The 9,805-nt window shown below is 33.6% G+C and overlaps 1 protein-coding gene across 1 annotated transcript in view; it reads left to right on the forward strand.

The window, feature by feature from the left end:
• The window catches only part of LOC145095737 (dammarenediol II synthase-like), a 16,561-nt gene extending 9,567 nt beyond the window's left edge, over nucleotides 1-6,994 (forward strand). Inside the window, exons 4-17 of the mRNA XM_079033569.1 lie at nucleotides 124-213; nucleotides 1,848-2,042; nucleotides 2,370-2,454; nucleotides 2,600-2,766; nucleotides 2,860-3,048; nucleotides 3,152-3,385; nucleotides 3,472-3,594; nucleotides 3,668-3,766; nucleotides 3,896-4,002; nucleotides 4,188-4,331; nucleotides 4,466-4,643; nucleotides 4,822-4,902; nucleotides 5,713-5,796; nucleotides 6,775-6,994. Coding sequence (XP_078889695.1) covers nucleotides 124-213; nucleotides 1,848-2,042; nucleotides 2,370-2,454; nucleotides 2,600-2,766; nucleotides 2,860-3,048; nucleotides 3,152-3,385; nucleotides 3,472-3,594; nucleotides 3,668-3,766; nucleotides 3,896-4,002; nucleotides 4,188-4,331; nucleotides 4,466-4,643; nucleotides 4,822-4,902; nucleotides 5,713-5,796; nucleotides 6,775-6,879 — 1,881 coding nt within the window. The 3' untranslated portion in view covers nucleotides 6,880-6,994. The remainder of the gene's footprint in view (nucleotides 1-123; nucleotides 214-1,847; nucleotides 2,043-2,369; nucleotides 2,455-2,599; nucleotides 2,767-2,859; nucleotides 3,049-3,151; nucleotides 3,386-3,471; nucleotides 3,595-3,667; nucleotides 3,767-3,895; nucleotides 4,003-4,187; nucleotides 4,332-4,465; nucleotides 4,644-4,821; nucleotides 4,903-5,712; nucleotides 5,797-6,774) is intronic.
• The last annotated feature ends 2,811 nt before the right edge of the window (nucleotides 6,995-9,805 follow it).

The raw sequence follows: 9,805 nt of genomic DNA on the forward strand, positions 1-9,805 counted from the left end.
CTAGATTCGCCACTGACTACAATAAAAAAGACTCATCGACTATATTATTATGCATTTTACATATATTGTTATGTTTCTCTCACCAATCATCTTAAGCTTGTAATTGTTCTTTTTTTATTGCAGTTAATTGCTTTGTACATAAGTGGTACTATTAATACAATCTTGAATGAAGAACACCACAAAGAGATGATACGGTATTTCTACAATCATCAGGTAAGCTATATATCGAATCTAAATAAACAGTCTATGTTATATTTTCCCACACTAGGAAGGAGATCATGATTTGGATTTTGAAGTTTTTTTGGTCAACGGATAGTAAGTTGATGGTCAAAAGTGAAAGGTTGTTCATAAGGTGGAATACGTATCCTTAATGAGGGTTACAAATTAAATGGAACAAGTAGACTACAAAAAAATAAGTGAAAGAGAGAACCGTGTAGACCAATGTACTAACCCAACTTACTAAGAAGCAATTATTTAAACATGGTTCGTCCTGGGGATTTAAATATCCTCAAATGCTCAGGACAAATCAGAAAAAATGATCCATATATATATATATATATAATCCAAAAAAGATTGGGACCCAAAAAAATTTAGGTCTTGTGTAGCTATCCATTCCCCTCCAATTCCCCACGGCATTTATTTAAATTCAAACTAAACATTTGAAAAAAGGTACATATTTGACCACGATCAATGCCCTTGGATGCAATGATGTAAAATGTAAATTTGCTTCATTTGACAATAAAAGAATAGACTTTTATAACAATCAGAAAATATATTTTTTTGTAAAAAGTTTAATCATGGAAACGTTTTATAACAATATCTTTAACGAAGTAACTTTAAAAGTTGCTAAAGTTATGGTTGCACAATCAGATGAAGTTCATATTTTGTGATAAGCACCACGTTAGATCTCCAAAACAAAGAAAGTAATGCACCAAACCCGAGTCAAGAATCTCAAAATTTCTGAACAAGTGTATGGTGGGCTGATTATGCGAAACCATAGGCTATATAACCAAAGTTTTTATAAGTGGCTTATTATGGGCTTTAAACCTCTCAATTCTTCACAAGGTTACATACGCATAAATATTTTCTTTATAAATGTGTTGAAAGGACATATAACTATTGCTAATGCTTCCACCTATTAAATATTATAAATTGTTCATACACATTCAACAAGCTCTTTTATTATACCTCTCTATCATATAACTTACAAGTAAAATTAAATATCCTTATACTTTTGTTACTACGAATTCTCCTACCCAATTAAATGATGACATTTGTCATATTAGTATATTAAAATATTATTAAATAAACATTAAATGTTATACGTGTCACTATTTAATTAGGCGGGATGATTTGTAGCAATAAAAATTATGAGGATATTCAATTTCTCAACTTATATTATAAACAATATAGAATCATAATATAATTATTCCTCATTAGGAAATTTTTTACTATTTAGGCCTCAGATTTTAAATTACTCCAATATGATACGTGTAAAACTCACTTCTAAAAGCTTCCAATTTTCCTTAGAACTCTTGAACAAAATATGTGAAAAGAACGTAAGTTATGAAATTTTCCTTAGAAATGTAATCTTTCGCTAAGCGGATTATCCTGGAACAACATAACAAGTGAAAATGGAGTCAAACAAATTAATTAATTAAACAATAAAACATGTCCTTTCTATTTCAGCACATATACACAGTAGGGTTATTTGTTGCTTCAGATTTTCGTAGACATTCACATAGTTCCTTCTATACTTCCCCCAAAACATTTTTAGATCTATTTATGCTTCTTGTTTTAGAAAAAAAATATTATACTAAATAATTCAAGTTGCATAATAACTGAAGAATGAAGATGGAGGATGGGGGTTTTTTATCGAAGGCAAAAGCACGATGATTGGATCTACATTGGTCTATGTAGCCTTGCGTATGCTAGGAGAAGGAAAAAATGGAGGAGATGGTGCAATGGACAGAGGCCGCAAGTGGATACTTGACCATGGTGGTGCAACCGCCATTCCCTCCTGGGGAAAGCTCTATCTATCGGTAAATATATAATCTATATAGCAAGTGTAACTAGTTCCCTATAAATAATATGATATGTGCTTTAAGTAGAGTTTTAGAAAAAAAAATGTTTGAGAGAGAAAATGAAAAGGTATTTATAATTCAATCCAACTCAAGACAAAAGAAAGCATGGGAAGCAAGAAATTGAATGACCTGTTTTTATATGAAAAACGATGAATATTTGTGACCTTTCTAGTAAAGTTTTACATGTTGATAATTGTTCTTTGATTTAATTATGGAATCTTATTACCCACTTCTTCCCATGATTGTTGATATTTCTTGTTTATTTTCCTGTATTTACATATATAGGTGTTGGGAGTGTATGATTGGGAGGGTTGCAACCCATTGCCACCAGAATTCTGGATTATCCCATCGGCATTTCCTTTTCATCCTGGTAACTAACTATATAATTTTAAAATTATAACCAATATTTCCAATGTGCTTTCCTTGATTTCATAAAAATTAGAAATCACTTCAGACAAAAGAAAATTTTTATACGTTTTTCAAACTCTCTTAATTTGTCCTTATGACTTATACAGCTGAGATGTGGTGTTATTGTCGGACAACCTACATGCCTATGTCATATTTATATGGGAAAAGAGTCCAAGGACCCATCACACCTCTTGTTTCATCATTGCGAAAAGAAATCTACCCCACTGCTTTTGAGCATATAAATTGGAATAAGCAACGAAATAATTGTTGTAAGGTTGGTACCTTTTCTTAAGACATTTAAAATAAAATTGGCATCATTTTTTTGTAAGTGAGGAGTACATATATTTATATATGTTTCTCTTTGCAGGAGGACTTGTACTATCCACATTCATTTCTTCAAGATGTTTTGTGGCATACCCTTCACTACATTACTGAACCTATCCTTAAATATTGGCCATTTTCCAAACTACGAGGGAAATCGCTTGATAGAGTTGTTGAGCTAATGCGCTATGAATCAGAAGAGACTAGATACATGACCATAGGATGCATCGAAAAAGTAAGCTACCTACAATGTTGATGTAAAGAAACAAAGAAATATTATAATAGAATGAACTTTCTACCTAAAGAACATAACAAATGTTTTCTTATGTTTTGGGCAGAGTCTACAAATGATGTGTTGGTGGGCAGAGAATCCAAATGGCGATGAGTTTAAATATCACTTAGCAAGAGTTCCAGATTACTTATGGGTTGCAGAAGATGGAATGACAATGCATAGTTTTGGTAGTCAAGTGTGGGATTGTGTTTTTACAACTCAAGCAATTATTGCAAGTAACATGACTGAAGAATATGCTGATTGTCTCAATAAGGCACACTTTTATTTAAGAGAATCTCAGGTTAGTTTTTTAGCAATATGCATACACGCATGATTATTTTTTTTGAAAATTTGATAGTTTTCCTCATTATACTACATTATATGCAGATAAAACAAAATCCTTCAGGAGATTTCACTCGAATGTATCGACATATCACTAAAGGAGCATGGGCCTTCTCTGATCAAGATCATGGATGGGCTGTCTCTGACTGTACAGCTGAAGCACTAATGGTACATCCAAATGAAATTAAATCTTTTTTATTTTTATATACATCTTATAATCATCATTCATCTTATGTTGTAGTGCCTACTCTTACTATCAAACATGCCGAAAGAAATTGTTGGAGAGAAAGTTGACAATGCCCGACTATATGAGGCAGTGAATTTTCTTCTTTACTTGCAAGTATGATACATTTGTCTTAGAAATGAATATAATTTATCCTTTTAAATTTGGAAAAATAATTATAGTTTTTATTTCAAGACCAACAATGAAATAACCGGTGCTACCTTTGTTTGTTTTCTCTTCATTTAGAGTCCGATAAGCGGAGGATTTGCTGTTTGGGAGCCACCGATTCCAAAACCATTTCTACAGCTTCTTAATCCTTCAGAGATGTTTGCAGATATAGTTGTTGAGAAAGAGTAATTCTTTAACATAGTCATTAGCGCCATATATTATCAATAGTGATCTACATATAATTACAATCACTTATGCCTAATGTATTCCAAAACATAAGTGAAACGAAAGAGTAATAACAAACAGAAAATGTAACAAAAGTTTTTTTTAAACAGTGACTATTAATTAATATGTATTTTCGTTGAATTAGGCATTTGGAACCCTCAGCTTGCATTATTGTAGCTTTGGTAGAGTACAACCGTGTCCATCCAAAACACAGAAAGAAAGAAATAGAACTTTCAATTTTGAATGGAATACGATATCTAGAGGAAACACAATGGCATGATGGTTCATGGTAAGATGTTGCACGGATTCTATTTTTTGTGACTACTTTGAGCTATTAAAGTAAAGCTATATGTATAAATGTATCCAATATATAAAAAAACATTGGTTGACATTCTTTAACTATTCTTTTGGATTCATATATAGGTATGGTTACTGGGGAATATGCTTCTTATATGGAACATTCTTTGCCTTAAGGGCTTTAAGTGCTGCAGGAAAGACATACGACAATAATGAAGCAGTATGTAAAGGTGTCAAGTTCTTACTTTCCAAACAGAATGAAGAGGGGGGTTGGGGAGAGAGCCACCTATCTTGTTCTACTATGGTGAGATTCATATCTTTGCTCACAAATAACGTCAATTTTGATTACCAGAAGATATAATAATTAACAAATACATAGTTATGATAATATATCTATTCAAAAAAGGCAAAGCAAGTTATTACTAAAATAGAAATGTGAAACCCTCATCTCTCTCAACATTTTGTTTCTATTGTTCATCAAGGTGTATACGCCATTGGATGGAAACCGAACAAATTTGGTGCAAACATCATGGGCTATGCTTGGTCTTATGTTCTGTGGGCAGGTTATTTTCCATGCTTTTGTGTAGTGGTGTCAATTAGATAGACTTTGTTAAAATTGGTCAATTTGGGTTTTATGTTAGTTATAGATAGTCAAACCAAAAAAGAAAGGTTAGCTAATACAGATGAACAAAACATGTTAACGGTGACTTAAACTATAGTTACAACCTTTTTTAATAACAAACCTACATACACTGTCAGTTTCAAAAAAGTCAACTCCATTTTAATATGTTTGATGCCAAGTTATCACCACCACTAGCCCATGGTGGCCTACAATCTTTTAAAATACTAAGTCAAAATACTACATCATAATTCTAATTTTTTAAAAATCATATTTAAGATGGAAATATTTTGACAAAACTCTAAATAAGGACAAAGTTTAAGGATATTTATGAAGATTTTCCTATTTAATAAACTAAATATTAATGATTTTCAAAATATGGATTGAAAAGGTTTTGGTAGTTCAAGTTGGAGAAAGAAGAAAGATTTATAGAAATTTTCATTGATTAACTTGCTAAAATGATTACGGAAGTCAGAATATATAATCAAGCTAACTATTATGAACATGACATCATAAACAATTTAACTAACCTCGCTTAACAGAAAATTAACAAGTTTCTAACTGAAATCTAACAACCGTTCTAATTGAAATAAAGCATGTGACAAAAAGGCTATTACTCAAGAATAAAACAACCAACCAAACAAGTCTTTTGGGATTTACAATGTTACTCAAGTCTCAGTCATTTTCCACCTCTAAGTTGCTTTAAAGGTTTATGTATAAAATTTAATAGATTTTTCATGTTTATAAACAACAGGTGGAGAGAGATATAACGCCCTTAGATAAAGCAGCAAAACTGTTGATTAATGCTCAAATGGATAACGGAGATTTTCCTCAACAGGTAATCCCTAAAAAGATTCGAAGCATTGAAAGTTATACTTTTGTGAATCCCATGAAAAATAAAACACAAGACTTCAATTTCAACTAACACTTTCTAGTGACATTCATTCGTGGGCATTATTTTCATTGCTGACTGAATAAATTATTTTTGAAAAATAATTGAAACCTAGTGTGTGTGTGTGTATATATATATATATATATATATATATATATATATATATATATATATATATATATATATATATATATATATATATATAAGAGAGAGAGAGAGAGAGAGACCTTCAATTAAAAATAAAAAAATGTTGAGAACGCAAGAATGAATATAGACCACACATTTATTCATCTTCCGTTTAAACGTATCGGCACAATGGGATATTTAATATTTATATATGAATATAAGATTAAATATATGAATATTATGTAGTATATTCACATATAATTATTCATATAGCATTATCCATATATGTCTATTCACACATGATTATTCATATATGATTATGGTTGTTGGGGGAGGAGATGGTGGTTGTGGTGGTGGTAGTGATGGTAGTGGTGTACTATAGTGGTACAGGTGGTGGTACAAGTGGGGGTGGTGGTGGTGGTAGGGGAGGTAGTGGTTATGGTGGTGGTATGTGCTGGAGGTAGCGGTAGTGATGGAAGTTGTTGGCGGTGGGTTAGATGGCGGAGAAGAAGGGAGGTGGTGATGTTAGTGCTTAGTATTTATATACGAATATACTTAATTTTCTATACACATATTAATATTATTTCTTCTCGTCATGGCGGTACACCGAAATGCAACGGTGGCAAAGAATATATGTGGGGGCTAGATTGATTTTTGTATTCTCAACCTATTTTTCATTTTCAAATGAGCATATATATATATATATATATATATATATATATATATATATATATATATATATATATATATATGGTATGTTTTTATAAATCTTACTTTAACATTAGCCTATTTACCCAGGAAATTACTGGAGCTTGGATGAGGAATTGCACTCTGCATTTTGCACAATACAGGAGCATTTTCCCACTCTGGGCACTTGGGGAGTACCGTAAACGTGTTTGGTAGTGTAAAAAAGGTTATTCAAATGTGGTGAACTCTTATCCTAAGATGTGATATTCATGAAATCCAAATACAGTCCAAATCATGTATAATATTTTATATATCAAATCCTTGAAAGTCTTATCATATGTACAAGGTGAATGTGTAATCCGTAATACTTTATGTCAAACTCTTGAAATTATGTATGTTTGTGCTTGATAAATATGATTACCTAAAAATCTCTCTAGTTGTCATATGGATGTAGCATAATTATTTTGATCATGTAAACCACATTAATTATTTAAGTTCTAATTTTTTTTAGAATCTTTATTATGTGTATATTGAAGGATTTCGAGCCTAATTAGATCAAACATAGGACAACGGAAACAATAAACATTTTTAACGTAAACTCGAAATCTGAAAGATCTAAACTCACTAGTCAATGCAACTTAGTAGAACTCTAAAGAAAACATACATTTGATTTCTTAGTTGGTTTCTTCTTTTGTAACCCAAAGGAGAGTTCTTCTTTTGTGATCTTTCCCAAGGCACAAACAAGAAACAGATACAAATAATCCTCTGTAACATGCTAATATCAGGTATTATTATTATTGCCCTTAACTTTATTAAAAGTTGCACAATTGGTCCCTTGAGGAAAAAGGCTTGCATTTTTGGTCGTATGCTAGGCGTACTTGAAGGTACGCGCAACGTACTCGTGCAATATGGAAAACGCAGATAATCCGCTAGTATGTTGGGCGTACGCGTGGTATGTCGGTCGTACTAGCCCAGACTCCAAACCCTAATTTTAAGGGTTGCTCCCTATTTAAACAATATTATATCCCCTTTGGACCATCCTTATCAATGACCATTCCCTCCTCAAACCCTAATTCCTAGTCTATGTTTTTTGTGAGTTTTGGAATCTTATTGGGTGATTTTGGTGCATATTGTTGAAGAAGGAGACTAAAGAAGAAGGAGTGGTTGCTTGCAAGCTTGTAGATCCAGAAACCTTTCCTCTTTGTGTATCTTTTTCAAGTATAAAGTTTATACCTTGATGAGTTTTCTATTTGATATACATGGTTGAAGTTTTATGAGATTTTGTCCGGAAGATTGGCCCTTTATTAGTTTGGAGAACTCTAGAGAATTTTAGTTGTCCTTTCATGCATTTTAGGACTTGTAGATTCATAAAAATGGTTGCTTGATCATTCCTTATAACTCATGCGTGAGTATAGTAGCTTAGAGTGTGTTGGAAGTTAAAGTTTTTTGCATTGGGTCCCTCCTGGCCATGCAAAGGCTTACAATTGATGACTTTATGGATTAAGATGCCTTAGGATGGTCAGATCTAAAGTTGGGTTAGATGTCTTAAATGATTAAGACACAAAGTTGGTGAAGGTTGAAGTAGGCGGAGTACGTCGGGCGTACTCCTTGCTAGGCCCTGTGTAGCCGGTTTCGTTCCCAATGGGTCATTGGTCGTGTTGTATTCCCCACGTAAGGAAGTGTACGCCCAACGTATGCGTTGGGTAGTTAACTTTTTACTTTTGGTCAATATTTAGGGTTTTGGACCATGAGAAGGGCAATATGGTCTTTTTGGACTTTGAGGACTTAGTTGTGGGATTTAGACTCGTGATTTCAGCTTTGGACCTTAAATATTATTTAGGGTTAATTATTTTGTTGACTAGGCAGAGTCTAGTTCCGACAGTTCGGGTGTGAGATTTACTTGTCGTCAGTATCAGGTGAGTCTCTTTACTTTGTAACATCCGAACATAGGTATCTACTTTTTAAGTCCTTGATGTAAATCGAAATGACAAAGAAGGCCCTCCGTATGTTGGGCGTACGTATATGTACGCTTAACATACATGGGTGTATTGATCGGGTAGCTGAGCCACGTACATGGGGTGTACAAGGAGTATGCGGGGCGTACGTGGTCAAAAGGCTAAAACCCTAGTTTTCGGACTTGATCCCTATTCAAGCTCACTTATGACCTTTTCGACCTCACTCTTAACATCCTCCACTGCCTTTAAACGTCCCTAAAAACCCTAGTTGCCATTAGGAGTGATCTTTGAGTTTGAAAGTGATATTAGTAGCCCTTTTTGTAGTATTTGCAAGAAGAAGAAGTTGGTGAGCAAGCCTTGGACGTGGTTGAACTTCAAGATCCTAAATCTATATCATCTTAGGAAGATTTTGAAGGTATAAAGTTCATACTTGTCTATCATTTGCTTAGATCTACTCCTTTAGCTTGTTATGGTCCTTTTTGTTGGTCTTGATGGGTTAAGATCATTTGAGATGTTAAATCTTGTAGTTCTGGATGATTGGTGGGTTCTTTAGCTTAAAGGTGCAAACTTTTTGGTGTTTATGACCCCCATGTAAGTATTAAGTCATTTATTAAGCTCTTTGGAGCTCTAGGGACTCATTAAGCCATGCATGCATGTAAAGTTGGCATCTTTATGTTGTGGTCAGATCTGAGTTTTGGGCTAATGTCTTAATCGATTAAGAGCTAGAAAGTGAAGTTGGCAAAACAGGGGGAGTACGCCGGGCGTACAAGCTCGTACGCCCCACATACAATCCCTTAAGCATGTACGCTTAGCATACAAGCTGAGTACGCCCCACCTACTCAACAATGGGATGTAGACGTTTGGACCTTTCGATATCGGGCTTAATCTTGGACCTTAGGAGTTTAGGGCTTTATTTTGGGCCACAATATTATTATTTTTGGATAAAGGGTTTTAGGACTTTTTTGGGGGTCTTATGTGTTATGAGTTGGGCCTTTGGTCCTTAGGGCCCATTATTATGTTTGGGCCAAAACTGATTAAGCCCATTAAGGGTAAGGTGAAGGGTAGGGGGCCTTGACCTTAGGAATTGGATTGGAATTTAGACCCATAGTCAAGACTGTTAACCCATTCCTAATTAGAGTAAATTGTCTATGTTCAGTGTGGGATTTCCTGGATCGGTAGCGGAGTAG

The sequence above is a fragment of the Lactuca serriola genome, chromosome 1 (genome assembly GCF_051521515.1).
Source record: "Lactuca serriola cultivar US96UC23 chromosome 1, Lser_US96UC23_V15, whole genome shotgun sequence".
Classification (NCBI taxonomy): Eukaryota; Viridiplantae; Streptophyta; class Magnoliopsida; order Asterales; family Asteraceae; genus Lactuca; species Lactuca serriola.